This window comes from Callorhinchus milii, unplaced genomic scaffold, assembly GCF_018977255.1.
Source record: "Callorhinchus milii isolate IMCB2004 unplaced genomic scaffold, IMCB_Cmil_1.0 Scaffold6, whole genome shotgun sequence".
Lineage (NCBI taxonomy): Eukaryota > Metazoa > Chordata > Chondrichthyes > Chimaeriformes > Callorhinchidae > Callorhinchus > Callorhinchus milii.
The window spans coordinates 27,976,726-27,995,697 of NW_024704747.1; the positions used below are offsets into that span (position 1 = coordinate 27,976,726).

The window sequence follows — 18,972 nt, forward strand, 5'->3', positions numbered from 1 at the left end:
TTGATGCTGATGCTGATGCTGATGATGCTGGTGATGATGATGATGATGCCAGAGGCAGACCAGGAAGATTGCAGTTGGTTTCATGTCGGTTTCACTGCTGTTTGAGACACTGGGAACTGATCAGATTGGAGCTTTCCAAGAGTATTCGTGTGTGTGTGTGTGTGTACTGTGCACTGTAAGAGAGTGAGAGGGAAGGTGCTGTCTGCTCATTGCTGCTGTGTTTGCACAAAGCCCAAACAGGCAACATTATTGTTTATTGTTATTATTATTATTATTATTATTATTATTTTTTTTTGTTTGATTTGGCATCGGGATCCGCTTTCGAAAACTGGGCGGAAACCAGGATCGGAAATCCTCAACGCACGCACAAGAACAACAACAACAACAACAACAACAACAACAACAGCAGCAGCAACAACAACAGCAGCAGCAACGAGATTCCGTTTAGAGAGCGCCTTTCGCGTCGGGAGGACGTCCCGAGGCGCTCGTCAAGACAATAATGGGAAATGCTGGGAGTATGGATTCCCAGCACACGGACCTCAGAGCGCACACTATGCCCCTGAAGCTGCCCATGCCTGAGCCAGGCGAACTGGAGGAGAGGTTCGTGATAGTATTGGTGAGTAACGCATCATCTTTTTACCGATCCTGGCTTTTTTTTTTGGGTGGGGAGCGGGGGGTTTATTTATTTGAAACGGTCTCAAAAGGAATCACCCTCAACACAACTCTGCAACTGATCGATTCGTTCATTAATTCACGTGAGTTTAAAAAAAAGAGAGAGTTCCTTTATTCGTGCTCAAGTCGCTGCGATTGAATCCAATCATTAGCATTTTTTTTCTACGACGGGAATGCTAATAATAATGGAAATAATGGAATAATTAAAATGAGCATTTTGTTACCGTCCTGGATGAAGCACTTTTTTTTTTACCCCCCCCCCCCCCCCAATTAAATGCTGTTTAATAATAATGTGACATATGTTTTGTGTGTGTGTGTGTGTATGTGTGTGTGTTTGTGGGTTATAAATAGAGGGTAAATAATTGTTTAACATGCAACATAGTAGCTCAACATCAGTTGGAGATTTTGTGGACACAAGTGGAATACTATGAATGATTGTGATCATTTTACAAATGAAACACACACACACACACAAAAGTTCTGAACACTTGTGTTGTGTGGTGTGGTGTGGGTGCAGAGATACCTCACTCGCAAATCTCTTAGCACCTTGTGGAAGGCTTATTCCAAGGAGAACGAAACAAAACTTCGAGACCGTTGACAAATTTATTTCTTTGGCCCTGATGGCAAAACTTCTCACAGAGCCAGAGAAATAATCTGTGCAGTACTCCCTAAAGGGGTGTGCGAGGGGGATGAGTGGGAAATGGAAATGTTCAGGATTGTGTGTGTCTAGAGTGCTTCACAACAACTGCAGTTTGGAACAGAGCAAACCTGATGAACTTTGGATGATAGCAGCAGATAGAAAGCTGGTTTGAATTAGAGGAACATTGAACCATTGCGATAGCCTTAGTTTTCGTTGAGATGGATTTGCAGCTGGTTGGTGTCAACGGTGCTGTTCTTTTGCTTTCGCTCTCTCCGTCTCTCCAGCGTTTCAAACATTGACCATGGAAATGGGGTGAGGCTTTCAGGAGAAGAGTTGGGCGTTTTTTCACTCCGTTTCCATGAACTCAAAAACAAATTCGGGCTCTCAATCCATGGCTGTTTGTGGGGACGCTGCTGTGCTCAATTGGCCGCCGCGTTTCGCCCACAAAATATACAGTCGCTTTACAGTATATTCTGTGAAGCGCTTTCAGACGTCTTGAAGACATGATAAGGCGCGATATCAAACACAAGGATTATTATTAATATTATTGTTATAACTTTCCGGCCAGAGTCCAGATTTGACTGTAGCCTTCCTTACAAGCCCTGCTGTCCTGTCTGCTATTGACCAACAAACACTCTACACAAGTATTACACAGCCAGCGTCTTGTTTTTTTTTGTTAGTTGGCTAAGTGTCAGGAGCACATTTTCTGGTCTACTGAATCCAATCTCATATTGAGTTTTGTAAAAAGGAATACAGTACAGTACAGTTAGTGTGACGATGAGGGCAGTTATATTCATGGTAAAAACAAATTAGATAGATTTCTGTTAGGAAATAATATCTTGGGATACAGTATATAGTTTGGGACATGACATGTCTGACCCGGACCAAATGGATTGACTTCAAGATCCTCACTCTCGTGTTCAAATCCCTTCTCTCCCTGGCACTTCCCGACCTCTCCATCCTCCTCACTCCCCATCCACCACCCGGTGCCTCCACTCGGACTGGCACCGGCCTCCTGCTCGTCCCTCGCCCCCTCCGCCCCACCATCGGAGGTCGCGCTTTCAGCCACTACACCCCAAACTCTGGAACACTCTCCCTCAATCCCTCCGCCTTGCCCCCTCTCTCCCCTCTTTCAAGTCCCGCCTGAAAACTTTCCTCTTCAACCGTGCTTACGATCAAAGTGTTGGTGCTTGTTTGTGTGATTCCCATGATTCTTATTTTGTGCTCGACTTGATTCCGTTTGAATCTAATTGTGCAACTTCCCAAAAAGTAGAGCGTCAGTACAGTGGTGGGACAGTTCGATCTGACAGCCAGACATAGTGATGGCTTCCAACAACAACAACAGCTTGATTTATATAGTGCCTCTCACATCTGGAGGATGTCCCAAATGCAAGCTGAATGAATTAATTCCACTCCAACCTTGTAGAGTACAAGTGAGGTTGCTCAGTGTCCACACAAGTACCACCACCCTCCCAGATCACTGTGGAACTGGATTGCATGTTCCACGCTGAAAGTTGGCATGGATATTTCTGCATTTACACCTTTCCCCCACTGAATCTAATATCTGAATGATACAGTATATAGTTTGGGACAAGACATGGGCAAGCAACTGCCAGGATGGTGGAAGACAAACTGGATGGACCTGGGTCTTCTTTCGTCTCGCAGTTCTTATATCCACCTGGGATTATGAATTAAAATTCTGTCCTAGTAACGACTGCATAAGTAGTTTTGCTGATGTTTCTGTGAATGGTAATTGTGTACTGCGGTCTCCAGCTAATAAAGAGGGAATATTATATGAGGGTAGGAGTAATGCAAATTTTATTTCCGTGAAAAATGATGAAGTGATGAGCGATCTACAGTCTCATGAGTAGAAATGAAAATAATGTTGCACAGACCTCTGCAAGGCATTGTTCTTAATAGTCAGTTGGTCGTATTATTTTCTGTTTCTTAGTAATGTGATACTCACCTGCGGGTAGTTCCCATGTTGATAGCATTGCACAGTGTATTGTAGAGTTGATTGACAAAGGTCCTCTGCATGATTAGAAGCTTTTAAAAGAAAGAACCTTATCTATATTTAGACTTAAAAAAATGTGAATATTGTTTGAAGTGTACAAACGAAACCAGTGATTTATGGTTCATAAATACTGCTCCCTTCATGGCAATTTTATTGGCTTTCATTTTGCAGATGTGAAGCGAAAATGCAATTCACTTTTGATTGCCCTAGTAGGTTATCTGTCTCTGACAGTTACACATTAAAGCAATAATGAACTGCCAGTAATGTCATATCCTTCCACATATTATCATATGTGTGTCTTTAAAATATATCGTATTATACAGATGTGTGTGTGTCCTTTTAAAGTAACTTTTTTTTAAAATGCAAGTTGAGAAATATGGAATAATTGATCAAACAACTAATCAATCAAACAACATGGAGAAGTTACTCGTAAGAACGTAGAGTAAGCATAGCATGAGAAGAGCTCACATTGAGGCCACTCCTAACAATCCATGTACAGTCATCGATTCCTCACAACATTGTACAACCTCAGGAGGAAGTTGAATAACTGTGTGTACGCGTTAGTCTGTGAGGTTTTACCTTGTCCCCTCAGGTAACTGAGTCAAGCCTGCAGGATATGAATCTTACATTACGATCTGCGTAGTCAGCTACGACTCATTACATTCCGCACATGTGGTTCACATGTTCCCTTGTGTTGATGAGACTCGTTCCGATTCATTTTCAACGAGATATCAATGCCCTCTCTCTAAATCGGTAGTCATGCCACACGACTTACATCAATTTCAAATAGTTTTGGGAACGCTCAGCAGGTCAGGCAGCATCTACGGAGAAAGGAAAGTGAGTCAATGTTTCGGGTCTGTGACCCTTCATCAGAGCTTCGCCTGACCCTTCTGCAGTATTTTGCGTTCTGTGGATTGCGAAATCTCTTCTAGGAGGTGGTTTCCAATTGGAGTTGATGTGCCTGACTCCAACATGGCCCCCGTCTGATTGAGGCTGACACATCGCCAACTTTTGAACTTTTTTTTAACAAAAAGTTGTGAGTTTAAGCTCCTGGATCTTACTAACTTTTTAAGAATCCTGACGGAGTCTTCGTTAACTTCAAGAATTAACTGGCATTTGACAGCAATCACAGCACCAATGCTTACCATTAATTAATTACATACGATTAATTAGTATGTTGTTTCACCCGCGAAATACACAGTCAATCCACTTTACAGGATATTCTGTGAAGTGCTTCGAGATGTCTCGACGACGTGAAAAGGGCGCTATATCAAATGTAAAGATTATTATTACCTCTGCACCATGCATGTGTGGAAATCTACTTTCCTGACACTCCATTGCAGACCAGAACAGTTTGGAGCTGATGGTATATAACAATGCTTTTCAGGCTCCAAATTGCTGTTAGAGAGTCACAACATCAAATTGGTAGATAGCTGTCAGTAGCGTAACTGTAGAAGTACAATACAATACAAAATAACATTTGCAAAGCGCCTTTCACGTCGGGAGGACATCCCAAGGAGCTGGATATAGCATTACCTCTCTGATTGGTGACTTCATTGATGTGAAAATGCTTGACCCTCTCAATTTAGCATCGCATTTTATGACCGTATTGATTATTTGAGAGGAAACAGCTTGATATTGAGATGATACGTTCAGCGAGGAAGCTACTCAACTTTTTTTGGACACAGACAAAATACACTAAACTGATAACTCATGACTCCAAGAGCAAAGAGCTCAGTAACAAGTTATCCGGAGTGGTGAGGTAGGCATATGTATAAATACATTAAAAAAATCAAGGCCAGGGTATTGACATTATGATGACTTAACTGGTGGTGATACGTTAAGCCAGGGTCGAGTTATGAAACATTTACTGCATATTGGGAGCAGTGATAGGATGCAGAAGTCAGCCAAAGAATCATATAGATGGTGTGTATGACTTTTCATTCAGCACTTGCATTTCCTACAGGTCTGTAAAGAATAATCATTAAACATAAGAGAAAGAAAATCAAATCACAAGGCCGTTCTATAAATAAGCACTTACTATTGGAGCAAATTTGCCTACAAAGTATACACAAAATCTGCAGGTAGAAATATTTTAAGATGTTTCTAATAGTGACGTTATTCCTTAAATTTAACATGTCACAAGAAGTGGAATGCGTTGCTTGAGAGAGTGGTGGAAGCAGATTTGATAGTAGGTTTCAAAAGGGAATTGAATAGGTGCTTAAAAAGGAAATATTCGTAGGGCTATGGAGTAAAGGGTGGGGGAGTGGGACTAGTTGGTGGCTCTTTCAAAGAGCCGACACAGGCTCGATGGGCTGAATGGCCTCTTTGTGCGCTGTAAGATTCTATGATTCAATTTGCTAATAATGCTGAGTTAATTTAGTCCAATTTAAAAAGTGTACAAAGTGCAGTAATCCCGTTTAACAGACCTCTCAGGATCTGTGCCAGAAGCTATTACGTATGCAGTGGAGAGTTGCGTTCACTTTCTTGTTTAGATTCACCGGGAATAAATTCTGGTGCAAATAATCAGATTGTGACCTGAATACTGTCATCCCCGTTTTTGCCATAAGTTTTGTTGAAAACAAAGTGGGTATTTTCTTTTCAAAAGGCAACTCGGAAGCTTTACGTATCACACAGTTTGCACTGAGTCGCGAATGAACCCATTCTGTCAAAATGCATGTGTCACTTGCTTCTGCCTTCAGTTCGTTGAGAATAGCCTGAAAGAATGCGTTAAGCTGGGCCTAATAAAAGGGCATGATGTAGGCACGATTATATGTGTTATTCACTTTGTTAGAAAGCACTGACTCCATGGGTTGTAATGTGAATGCGTATTATCCAAATATCAAATTTGACAATATACTGGATAAGAATTGCAACCGTCTGCGTTTGTTGAATCAGCAGACAGTATGCCTGACTTCACATTTTATACATCAGATAATTCCTAATAATGATGGCAGAAACAAGACTAACAGCTAATTGTACATGGCCAGTGATAGAATTGAGATACTTGGCTCACGTAAACAGCAGCGGCCAGAATTGATCATGTCAAATTCAGCTCACATTAGTGCAACAACCCGGTTCATCAGGCTTTATCAATTAAGTTACATTTGCATTTAAATATTGAGAGCCGGTTTGGCAAAAAGGTTTAGCTCTCAATGTCGTACAGGAAAAAGGTTCAGATAAATGGAATCTGGACTGCATTGCCTGAAAGGGTGGTGGAAGCCGAATGGATAACAGCTTTTAAGAGAGAAGTACATAATTAGTTGGGGAGGACAAGTTCGCAGGGCTATGGGTAGAGCGCGGGTGAGTGGGATTTAATTGAATAGCTCTTTTCAAAGAGCGGGCACAGACACGATGGGCCGAATGGCCTCCTTCTGTTGTGTATAGTTCTAGGATTCTAAATGTGTTTCTACTTTAGAGTGAAGATGCACTTATTGCTTCGAGATAGTGCCCACAGGCACATGACCCAACTGGCCTGACGTAATTGGAATATTTTAATTTAGCTACTTGATTTTGCTGTGGTTTTCAGTTCTTCCATGGATTGGCAACATTTCAAGAAAATGTTAGTGTATTCCGAAATAAAACTTGGTGATTAAAGATTGTGTGTCTCTCATATATATCATTCAGGTTGTAAAATTCACCCCCAGCAGCTCTTTCAGCCATGCTTTAAGCAATGATCAATAATGGTGATTCTTCAGTCTGAGAACTATAACTCTACAAGGGAGTGCTGTCTAGGAGATCGAGGAGGCTTATGCTCACTTGACATTGGTGTTGTCGGGTTTTTATGTGAAGAAAAGTAATTCAACAGCATATTATGTAGATTTCTTTTAGGAAATAATATCTTGGGTTATAGTATGCATGTGCATGTAACTACCAGGATGATGGAAGGCAAGCTGGAGGGACTCTAGTCTTCTTTTGTTCAGTAATTCTTACACCTATTTTCTGCAGTTTATAATAATAATAATAATCCTTGCATTTGATATAGCGCTTTTCACGTCGGGAGGACGTCCCAAAGCATTTCACAGAACACACTCTAAAGTGAATTGACTGTATATTTGTGGGCGAACGCGGCAGCCAATTGCGCACAACAATGTCCCACAAACAGTCATGGATTGAAAATGACCAATTTATTATTGTTTTTGGTTTTGGAGGGATTATTATTAGGCTCTGTGTGGAGTAAGGAAACTTGCCCAAGGTTTCACCCTCTGCCTGGGATTGAACTCAGGTCTCTCACTTGCAAAGCGAGTGCTCTAACCACAGAGCTACAGGACTCCACGCAGGACTTATAGGGGTAAAAGGGACTGTTTTCTTACTGTTGAAGCCCATATTTTGGATTTGATAATCCAGTAATATTGAAGGTCTGTGAAAAAAGTAGAAAAAATATAGAAATATTACAGTATTACAGTAAATACAGTAAATACTGTAATACAATAAAGCAAAAGACCTGAGTTCTATTCCCAGGAGGGTGAAATGTTGGCCAAGTTTCCTTACTCCACACAGCTCTGTTTACCTAGCAGTAAGTTGGAACCTGGTTGTTAGTCGATTGGTGGATCGCTTTTCCGGGGATAATAGTCCCTAAAAAAAATAATAATTTGGTCACTCAATCAACGACTGTTTGAGGGACACTGCTGTGTGCAATTGGCCGCCACGTTTCGCCCACGAAATATAGTCAATTCACTTTACAATATATCCTGTGAAGTGCTTTGAGACGTCTCGAAGACATGAAAAGAGCTATATCAAATGCAAGGATTATTTATTGATTTATTATGATACTAACACTTCCCAGATGTCTTGAGGTTTAATTTCAGTTGCTTCTTTTGACGGAATCCTCACTTTGTGATCTTTTAGGAACATAGTACTTTTCATCTCCTCAGAGGCTTAAGTGATACATTCAAAAATAACCCAATGGTACATTGTGAAGGAAAGGAAACTATGAATATTCTAACTCTGACTGACCAGCTGTCCAAACAACCAAAAGTTCTGGTTGCTACTGTTATCTCTGAATGTTGCTTTTTGCCTTTTGTTTTATTTAAAACCATTTTTTTTNACCAACTTACATCGGCCATTTCATTCATAAGAGTCTTGTCTCTGTCTAAATATTTTAATCATTCCTATCAAATCTAATATTAATTCTTGCGTTTGATGCGGCGCCTTATCATGTCTTCGAGACGTCTCAAAGCGCTTCACAGAATATGCTGTAAAGTGAATTAGCTGTGTATATTGCGGGCGAAACTAAAGTCGATATAAGGTCTTATTAAGCTTAACTTCATTTCAAACAAGTCTCTTTGGGCTGAACTGTCATAATTGTTCTCTGTCAACTTTATCTTGATGCTTTTGTTTAAGAAAACAGAAGCCAGCTATTTTGTTTACCTCCTCCCAGTTGATTATACAGTACAGCCATGAGGGATGGCATTGTCATAATGCCACCAGGCATCGAGCCAGTTGTTTCTGTTTACATGGTGCCACTTCAAGCTCGACCACTCTATAATCAGAGGGGAGAGAGGGTAAATATAATTATTTCATTGTCGTGGATTAGGCTTTTGCATAAAACGTCCCTTTATTACGCTACTTTTCTCTGACCGAGAGGATTGGGCTGGAGGTGTAGTCCTGGAGCTCTGTCAGTCAACGCCACTCAGATAGCCTGAAGTTGACATGGGGTATTTTGCTCTCTACCTCACCCCTTCCCTATGCCACAGAAAAGTCCCAGGTTCTTTCTCTTGAATGTGCTATCAGCTGATCTCAACCAGGCTGAGCTAGATCTTTAACCGGTTTCACTGACCCCAGGCTAAAGGAGAGGTGCAATCAGCCAAGGCTTCTGAAACTGATAGAAAGTGCGCATATGAATGTTGGGTGAGGATGGCGCTCAAGGTGATACCCACAGTGAGATTATCTGTTAACGTTTGCTGTCTGGGTTCACGTGAGGAGTATCTCCTTGGGCCAGCGACTAGAGGCTACCAATGCAGGCAAAAGCCATACATATTAAGGGCTGAGCCAGCAGCATTGACAGAAAAGGGGTCAATCAGAATGCTCGTCCCTCATTCAAGGTGGCTTCATGTTAAATGATCTAATGTTTGGGGCCGCAGAGTCACAAGGCGTGAATGTGTTTGCGTCCTTCTTCACATGGGCAGTTCCTGGTGTCATGGGGTGGGGGAACGAAGCAGCAAGTGGGAGCGAGTTATTATCACAACGCCAGCAGCCAGTTAGCAAGTGGAGTTGCACAAGTCTGGTAGCCAGGCTGACTCCCTTTCTCCCGGGTGAGGAACGCTACAGGCTGTAGGGACATTAGGGTATGAGGACAGAGAGAAATCTCTTCAATTGATTGAAATGATTGTAGTTGATGTTGTAATTGAAAGCAGGGTCAGCAATTTTCCTCTGTTGTTTTATTATTATTATTATTATTATTATTATTATTATTATTATTATTATTATTATTATTATTATTATTATGTGCCTGTACATGTGCACCTGCCTACACCCATACTGTATACTGTTCCCATCTGTTTCTGCCACTTTTGACTTGCACGTTTCAAAAAGAAAAGAGTATTTCGTGGAATTACACTCCTTTCTCTCAGACTGTCATTGTTCCCTTCAGACTCTCTCCTTGGGTCACATTTTCCCCTCCCCCACTTGTAGCTTAATTGTTGATAAGAATGTCCTTTTTCCCTCACTGACTTGGTTTACCACTTGTGCTCTCGCTCTCTCTTTGGTATTCGTCTCAGTTTATTGTGTTTTAAATGCCTTTTGTGTGTGTGTGTGTGTGTGTGTGTGTGTCGCTCTCTCTCTCTCTCTCTCCCAACCCCCACCCCGACTCTTTTTTTGCCTCCCTCGTGTCGCTCTGAAGACAGAAATTAGCAGATTACGTGAATGAGTGGGTTTGCATTCCACATGCGCAGAATCTCTGCAGGCTTGAATCAGGCAACCTGTGAGCATTGGCCATTAGCAATAATTAATCCACAACACGACGGACATTTAATTCCTGTTTGCGCACAGAATTTCACAATGGCAGTGGTCATTCACCCCACGGTCCCGTGTCCTACATCCAAACAAAAAAAAACTTATCTTTTATTTTGATTTCATGGAAACCTATTTTAAAAAAAGGGTATTTTAAGCAGAACACTCCTGTAAAGTCGATTCACTTGACAGTTGTTGTTGACAGTATAACGACACGATAAGGCACTATATCAAATACAAGGATTATTTATTGTAAATTACTTTGCATATTCTTATATCGTCATCGTTTGCTACTAGAAATAGAATGCCCCATCCTATGCTGCTGCAAAATATGTGCTATCAGCATTATTCAACCCATCCTTACTTCCTCCAAAGCAGCAGATTTGATGGCGCTTGTGTGTGGAATGCGTATATATTAGAACAAAGCTCAGTTAATGGAGTCAACCATTACACAAACAGACTCTTTCTTACCTGAGATTAAATCTGGAATACTTGAGCCATTAGGTATTCTTTCATTGTTGCTGTAGGTATTTAAGAATTGATTGAGCAATTGGAGCTGATCGACTAGAGATAGCAGGTGGTCTTAAAGTGGATGAGGAATAATAGCTTCTACTACACCTAGAATAAATAGACTAAAATGGTCACTCAGTCCATGACTGTTTGTGGGACGCTGCTGTGCGCAATTCGCCCACAAAATACGCAGTCAATCCAATTTGTAGTACATTCTGTGAAGCGCTTTGAGATGTCTCAATGACATGATAAGGCGCTATATCAAACGCAAGGATTATTATTCATATTATTTTGTTTTGTAAGTTTCCTTTGTGTTTTTTTTTAAAAAAAAGCTATTTTTCATTCCAACCACTTTCTTGGATTCACCCCAACCTTAAGATTGTGTTGTTGGTGAAATGCCGCACCCTTTTTTGCCGGAAGCCAAAACTGAGTACATGATTTTAAGATCAAGAGTGGAAAGAACTCTGCAAGAGAAACACTGAGAATTCAGAAAAGAAAAGAAAGGGTCTCAGACTCTCAGACTTGAACGGCCGGTTTAGGGGAACAATAACAATGATTGGACTGTACAGAATACTTTCCTGATATCCTCCAGAATTGAATCTGATTTGATGTAGAAATTGAAAGCTCTCACACTTTAACTCAATGACATTAACTATAACCTTTTCAAGTTTTGCTTTCACTCTCTTATCTGTGTTACACAATAAGAGTTTAAAACCTCTCTCGGTTTCAGTATTACAGTAAAAGAGGCACGTATTGACTGCTACGTAATAGTCATGGATTATTGGCAGTGAGCGGTGTCCATTTGTGGGGTAATTTTGGCAATCGCCACAGAACTTACAGTCAGCGATTTTGAATTTTATACCAAATTATGTTGTGCCTCTGCATAATGGTTTAGTGCTGCGAGTGAGCAAAATATGTAACATCTGCTGTGTGTCTGCGTGAACTTCACTACTTTTGAAGTTCCTTGCTTAGACATAATTCTGTAATACCTCCAGCCCACAGCACTTCATCTATCGCCTTGACTGGCAATTTGACATTGTTTAACGTCGGGTCGAGATTCCTCCTGTTATTTGAGTCTTCAGGAAACTGCATGTTCTGTCAGAAAACATGTCACGACTGTTTGTGGGGACACTGCTGTGGGTAATTGGCTGCCGCGTTTCGCCCACACAATACACAATCAATTCACTTGACGGCATATTCTGTGAAATGCTTTGAGACGTCTCTATGACGTGATAAGGCGCTATATCGAATGCAAGTATTACGATTATTAAAAACATATCCAGCAACTCGAGTAATATAAACCAGGTGTGAATTCCAAGCCAATAAATAATAAACATTTTTCTGAACTTCATGAAACAAAAAAATGTCTAGTTTCCCTCTGCTTTTAACAAGTCTGAAAATGTTGTTTTGCATGCTACGGCTTGATGCTGGAGCTAGAATTTATGATCTGCTTGCTTCCCAAACTTAAGTGGTTCTGCGCAGTAAACTTTTTTTTCTGTATAGAGTAAATAGTTTTATCAAAGTGAACTTAAATTCAATAATCTGGAAATTGGATTTCACTGATACGATCAACAAACAAAGAGCACATTGTTGCAGCTAACCTGTTGACTGCCTGCATTATGCTGCAGTACTCTCAACTGGGAGTCAATCCAGAGTATGGTATTTGCCCCCCCACATGTAGATCTGAACCCGACGAGGATTTGTTTCAACTTTCTTGTTGATTAGCTCCAGTCAATGTTTGTCAATTTGAGGTGGATAGATTTTTGTCAGGTCAGGGTATCGAGGGATATGGAGCAAACACAGGTAATTGGAATTGAGGCCCTGATCTAATAGAATGGCAGAACTGGCTCGAGGGGCTGAATGGCCTACTCCTATTCCTATATAATGATCAGTCCTAGGACCGTGATTACTACGTGGCTGATCCTTACTGGTACTGGTTTTCGATTGAGTCAGCAGACAGACTTACTTACTGAAGGTTAATGATCTACCATTAGTTTAAAAATAAACTGAGCCAGACCCTAGTGTTACAAAGGTTGAGAAGTACTTCTCTAGGATGTCTGATTCTGTCTGGATAACTCCCATTAAAATGTAGTATAGCATGGATTTGTAGTCTGTATAAGCACAGATCAATATTGATACACGATCATCAACATTTGAGCACTTGAAAGATGTGATATTTATGCAGCTTCCTTCATTGTGAGAAAATATTAATGTTCTGCAAGACTGCTCAATCTAATATGGATGCTTTATCATCCTGTATGGACATGAAAGAATGAAGGTAGAGGACAGGTACAAGTTGGTACAGGATCCTTACACAATATCAAATATCAGGATTATTATTATTATTACTCACTCCCTGGTCGGTGTAGATCTGTCAATAATTGGGAGAGGGTGTGGTGACTGGTTATTGCTGGTGTTATCTGACTACAAGGTGAAATAGCTTCAAGATAAAGGCATAGCTCAGTGTAACACTAAGCTGTAGAGGTCACAGGTTCAAATCTTGGTCTTTGCTGAGCCATCTGATCTCCAATGGGGCAGTAATTATGCAATACTGTTGACCTTAATGATCTGGATTAGAGAGAGGAAAATTAGTCATTAATTAGTTGCTGATCACTATGTGGAGACTTCCTGCCGGAAGGTTTATGTGTGTTGAAGTTGGGAAGGACAATATCAGGCTTGATTGTGATATCCCCTTGAAATATCAATAAATATATAAATATCAATGGTTCTACATGAATAATCATCATCACTTGGGTGAGGTACAAGAGGAGACCTCAGTACCTGTGGAACCATACCCCAGGAGAAGAAAAGGAATCACAAATTCTTCAGGGAGGAGAAAGAGAACATGAGAGGAACAAAATTAGCACCAACATTAGAGATAAAAGCAAGATTGATCTGTTTGAGGAGAGCATCTTAATCTATCATTGGACCTTCCCATTTGAAAGTCACTGAAGTGTATTCTATTTTATTTTAAATAACTGGCTTTTCCATAATCCTACAGCCTTCAGCCTTTGTACTAAAGAATGTTGTTGGCAAGTTTTGGTTCTGCTTCATGTCTGAATTCTCAAATTTCATACAAATGTATTCTGAGCAACACTTTGTAGAGGATAGTGCCCACTAATACAGGAAACTCTGAGCTCAGAAGCTGTCATTGTCTCAACTAACGCACCATGGTCCTTAACCAAATCTAAAATCAACGGATAGTTACAGTGACTTCCATATGTTATCTGGAAGCACTTTAGAGATTGTTGGCAAGGGCTTCAAATCTTCACCTCCAGGGAATCCTGGATGAAACTCCCAGATGGTGGAAAGCTAGAATTAGCTTTGGGATCTTCTTGGATGAGCCCAATCTATCCTACTCATGAAATTCTTGAACATTAAGGGAATTTGATTTCACGAACAGTTCTAAAGCACAAATGGCCGATTTTATCTGGAGCATTTTTGGCCAAGACATCAGAAGGATCTGTCTTCTTTTTCGAATAGTGCCAAGGGATCTTTCACACCCATTTGGCTATACAGATGGGAAATGGGTTTAAAATCTGATCTGAAGGAACAATAGCTTTGCAACAACTGAAACTGGATGCTCGTCAGAGGATGCCAGTGTTGCATTGATCATTCAGGCACTTATTTATACATCCTCAATCATATTCAGATTCCTATGTGCTTGAGGTTAATAATCCTTGCATTTCCTTGCATTTGATGTACACCTCATCCCTTTGTTGAGGTATCTGAAAGTGCTTCAGAGAATACAGAGTGAAGTGGATTGACTGTCTATTTTGTGGGCACAAAAATGTTCAGAGAAGAAGCCAATACCCTCAGGAAGGATTCCAGGAAATTGGATCCTTGGTAAGGGATAATGCATTTCCAATACTGGATGGTAGAATGCAGACTGGAAAACTGTTTCAAAGATGTACGTTTGATGCTCTTGAGGTAGGGATATCCTGTTCTGTTGAAGTGCTTGATTATGTGACTCACGTTTTCCATGAGGATCTTCAGTTGTAGCTGTTAAGAATGTCTTTGGGGGAAAGAACCCTCCTTGGGGAAGAGGTTAAAGAGACCCTGGTAAGTTTCAAGGAAGAAATGAACCTATTTCAAGAGCAAACTCAAAGCGGTGGACAATTGTGGGAGCATCAGACAAATCGCCCTCTTAAGGCAAAAAAACAATCTCCAAGGATCAAAGAGGCTCTTATGTGCTTGGGTTAAAGTAACCAGAACAGAAGGTCAACAGTCGCGATTCTGAGATAGTTCAGCCGTTGAAAAAATGTAATCTTAAAACAAGCTGTTCTACCTTCAATGGGGAATAGATTCTTGGCAATACAGAAAATCTGCTCGGTAGATATATTATGACAAATGGACGCCGTTTGTTTTATGGTGTCAACACAATGAATTTCCAGTCATAAATTGTTAAAATGTCTTAACCCTATTGTATTGTTCATTCACTGCCTTATGCCTTGTTCCGTTCCATTTGCTAGCTATTGCCATTGTGCTATTGTATCCACATGTAATGGAAGGTTTAGGGAGAACATTACTGGTGTACTGACCGGCCTATAAAAAGGGACCTTGAAGCTGAACCTTAATAACAATGTACAAATGGGGTGTGTATATGCACCCCACCACACATCTGATCAAAAGAACTACTGTGCCCTGGGTTAGGAAGCGGAAGATCAGCTGGAGTTCTTGATCATGAGGACTATCCAGGTATCCATCAAAAAGAGTGGATGGATTCAGTCTTGTTGGCATGGTTTCTTATGCAGTGTAAGAGTAAGGAAGGTCATAGCACTCTGGGTTCTGCTGAATTGCTATGGAGGTGGACTTTCCTTCAGGCATTTGAGGGATAAACTCTATTCCAAGAATAAAAGAGACCCTACTGAGAGTAAGGAGGCAATCTTGCTTGAAAGGAGTATTTTACCCTATTTTAACAGTGGTGTGCTTCAAGAACATACTTGTTCTAGGAATGTGGTTCTGGCAAGAACGCATTGCAGGAAAGAACAGCACTGGTATCCCATGGTGCTGAACTCACATAATGTGCCAAAATGGGGTTCTCCACAACATGACATGCTTCAGCGAAACATTGCAAGTTACTGAAAACAACTATGCAATTGTACTGCCCTTCAAAAAATGCAACTCGTCTTTAAGAAAGTCAACATAGTGTGTAGTTCCACTCTAGATAGTAAGATTTATTGTTGGTTCGGTACATGCAGGAGAACACCAACAACCGTAAAAATGTGTTTGAAGTTTTGAACTTATTTGCTTTGAATTTATTGATATTCAATAGGTTGCTGGGGTTGCCTATATTTCACGGAATTACATCTTCAAAAGCCAAGCTGATTTGCTTACCATTTAGATGTACAATATAAAATTGTGAAACTGTTTCACAAAGTTAAATTGTATGGTGGCTTTACCTTCAGTAAACTAGAGGTCTAAACTGGAGCTGGATTGAGTATCAATATTGACCAGTGAAAAGAACTTGAATGAGATCTGGGGAAGGGTTGTAAATGAAGCCACTGTTACAATGGGGGATAAAATTTGTGATGTTTCACAATGCCTTTCTTGTGTGAACTATGACAGGGAATGCGTTTAGCACAAAGAACATGTTGTGAAACATTGCAAATTTCACCCCAAAGTTTCTAAAACTGGTGATTGTTTGACAATCCAATCGGATAGTTCATTAAAGGAAAAGTTAGGATTGCGATCAACCAAGATATGATGTTTCTCTAGTATGACCCTGATGAACTCATAAATAAGCCAAGTACTGTATGTACTGAAGAGATGGTACCCCAAGGAAAATACAGTTCCATTAGTGATCCACCCTGATTCGATAGCATTTAAGACAAAAGTGAGTTTTCCCTTGACAAGAATTTGTTAATGGTTAGTCAGTTAATAGTTCCTGGTCTGCACACTTTAGAAATGTTCACAACAAATTTTAAATCCTGCTGGCAGCCATGTTCATAATAATATAACAATAATCCTTGCATTTGATATAGCGAATCATCAGGTCGTTGAGATGTCTCAAAGCGCTTCACAGAATATGCTGTAAAGTGGTTGACTGTGCACTTTGTGGGCGAAACGCGGCAGCCAATTACGCACAGCAGCGTCCCACAAACAGTCGTGGATTGAGTGTTGTATGCTGTAAACCATCTAAAAGTGTTTACTCTGCCTTTGTGAGTAACTGTCAGTAGTGAATAAGATTGAGTGCATTGGAAAAAGAAGAGTAAACGGGCACAGAAACACTGCTCAGTTGTATATTTTAAAAGGAAATTACTACGGGGAGAAAACTGGCATTGATAATCACATTCATTCATCATCACAACATCCAACTGAGGTACTGAATGTATTTAGGAATAATGCAATTTTCGCCCTTATATATTACGCTGGATTGTGCCATAATCTGAAACATTAGAATAGAGAGACACTGATAAGGTATTAGAGGGAAATTTCTCGGGACCCATCTCAGCGTTTCTCAGACTAATTATGGTCTGCTTTGGAATTGCTGTTACTTGGAGGCCGGCTGGGAGCAGACATTTTGTGGAAACCTTCCCCATCATGTGACATCATGGAGGGGACAGCTGGTTGTGGGCAGATCTCTCGGTTTATCCTCTCACAGGAGCTGACTTCATCATGTTGCAGCTCAGCCCACTCTACCCTTCTGTACAGAGACCTCTGCATTTGGAAGTTTTGAGCAGTTTTATCTTTCCCCGATGACATGTGTGGGAGTGGGATAAGCAACAGTGTGGCCTGTCCAATTATTTTTTTCCCTTTTTTTAATAATAATAATGACAATAATTCATCATAATACTAATAATCCTTGCATTTGATATAGCGCCTTATCACGTCTTCGAGATGTCTCAAAGAGCCTCACTACTGTAAAGCGAATTGAATTGACTACATATTTTGTGGGCGAAACACTGCGCCCAGCAGTGTCCCACAAAGAGTTGTGAATTGAGTGACTAAATTATCATTATTATCTCTTTTTGAACAAATTATCACCTCCGAAAAGCCAATCAACTAACAACCAGGTTACTACTTACCGCTAGTTAAACGGTTGTATCTTGGATTAAGGAGATTTGCCTAACGTTTCACCCTGCCCGGCAATCGAACCCCGGACTTCTCGGTCGCGAGACGAGTGCTCTGACCAATATGCTAAAGGACTGCCCAATGCATCGTTGAGTAGTTCAAGTTTAAAGAATGATTTGTTTCGCAGTTCAAAATAAGATACGCGGAAATTCTGCAGCTTTGCGGTGTTTTTTTTAGTACGATAGTAGGGAGGTGTTCAGATAATGGAGTTCTACATTGGCGTAAAAGTTTGCGGGATAAATTTACCACCAGGAGTTAGTCACACGAGACATTAGCTTTAAAAAGTGGCGTGCAGACAAACAGCTCAGAGTAGAAGCTATTTGAACATGCTGGTGTTGCAGATTATAGAGACGGTGGGTGGAAATACCTTCCAAGTACAATCCTTCAAAAAGCTGCTTAACTTGCTGTTGCTGTAGAATGTTCCTAACCTTGTGTAACGGGCGTGGCATATGTGTGTCCACAGGGTGTTTTGATGAAAAAGACAAAGTACATAGTGACAAAAATTCTTGACATAGTCCACATTGCAGCGAAAATCGGGAAAATTGGGATCTTTAAGTAAAACCAGAGCATAGGGAAATCTTATCTTTAAACTGGTTTGATCATACAGTAACTTCTCTTTAAGAGGCTTTATCTGATTTATAAATGGAAGAGGGTCTAATGATGTGTGAATGCCACATGGGGAATTCTACTGGACACGCATGTCAAGCGATGATTATTTTTAGCGATTATTGTAAGAAAAATCCCCTTTTAAGGTGAATCAGCTCTGCTGATAAAATTCTGCAGAGTGAATTGACTGAATATTTTGCTCACAAAACATACAGTCAATTCACTTGATGTATATTCTGTGAAGTGCTTTGGGACGTCTCGAAGCCATGGCAAAAAGCACTATCAAATGCAATGATTATTATTATTAATATGGCTTCCTGCAGGACAATGCAGCAGATCTTGTTTCCAAGTAGACTACAACTAAACCTAGAAAGAGTCCTAAATAATCGATACATTCGATACAGCATTTTACCATCTCATCGAGGCATCTCAAAGCACTTCACAGGATCTGTAGTCAAGTGTGGTGACCATGCATTTGTAGGCGAATGTGACAGCAAATTTGCGC

General features: G+C 40.5%; 1 protein-coding gene across 4 annotated transcripts in view; it reads left to right on the forward strand.

The window, feature by feature from the left end:
• The first annotated feature begins 435 nt into the window (after positions 1-435).
• The window catches only part of fmnl2a (formin-like 2a), a 101,035-nt gene continuing 82,498 nt past the window's right edge, over positions 436-18,972 (forward strand). For all 4 annotated transcript variants that reach the window (XM_007889930.2, XM_007889932.2, XM_007889931.2 and 1 more), the window contains exon 1: positions 436-616. In XM_007889930.2, the coding sequence (XP_007888121.2) occupies positions 500-616 (117 nt within the window). In that variant the 5' untranslated portion in view covers positions 436-499. The remainder of the gene's footprint in view (positions 617-18,972) is intronic.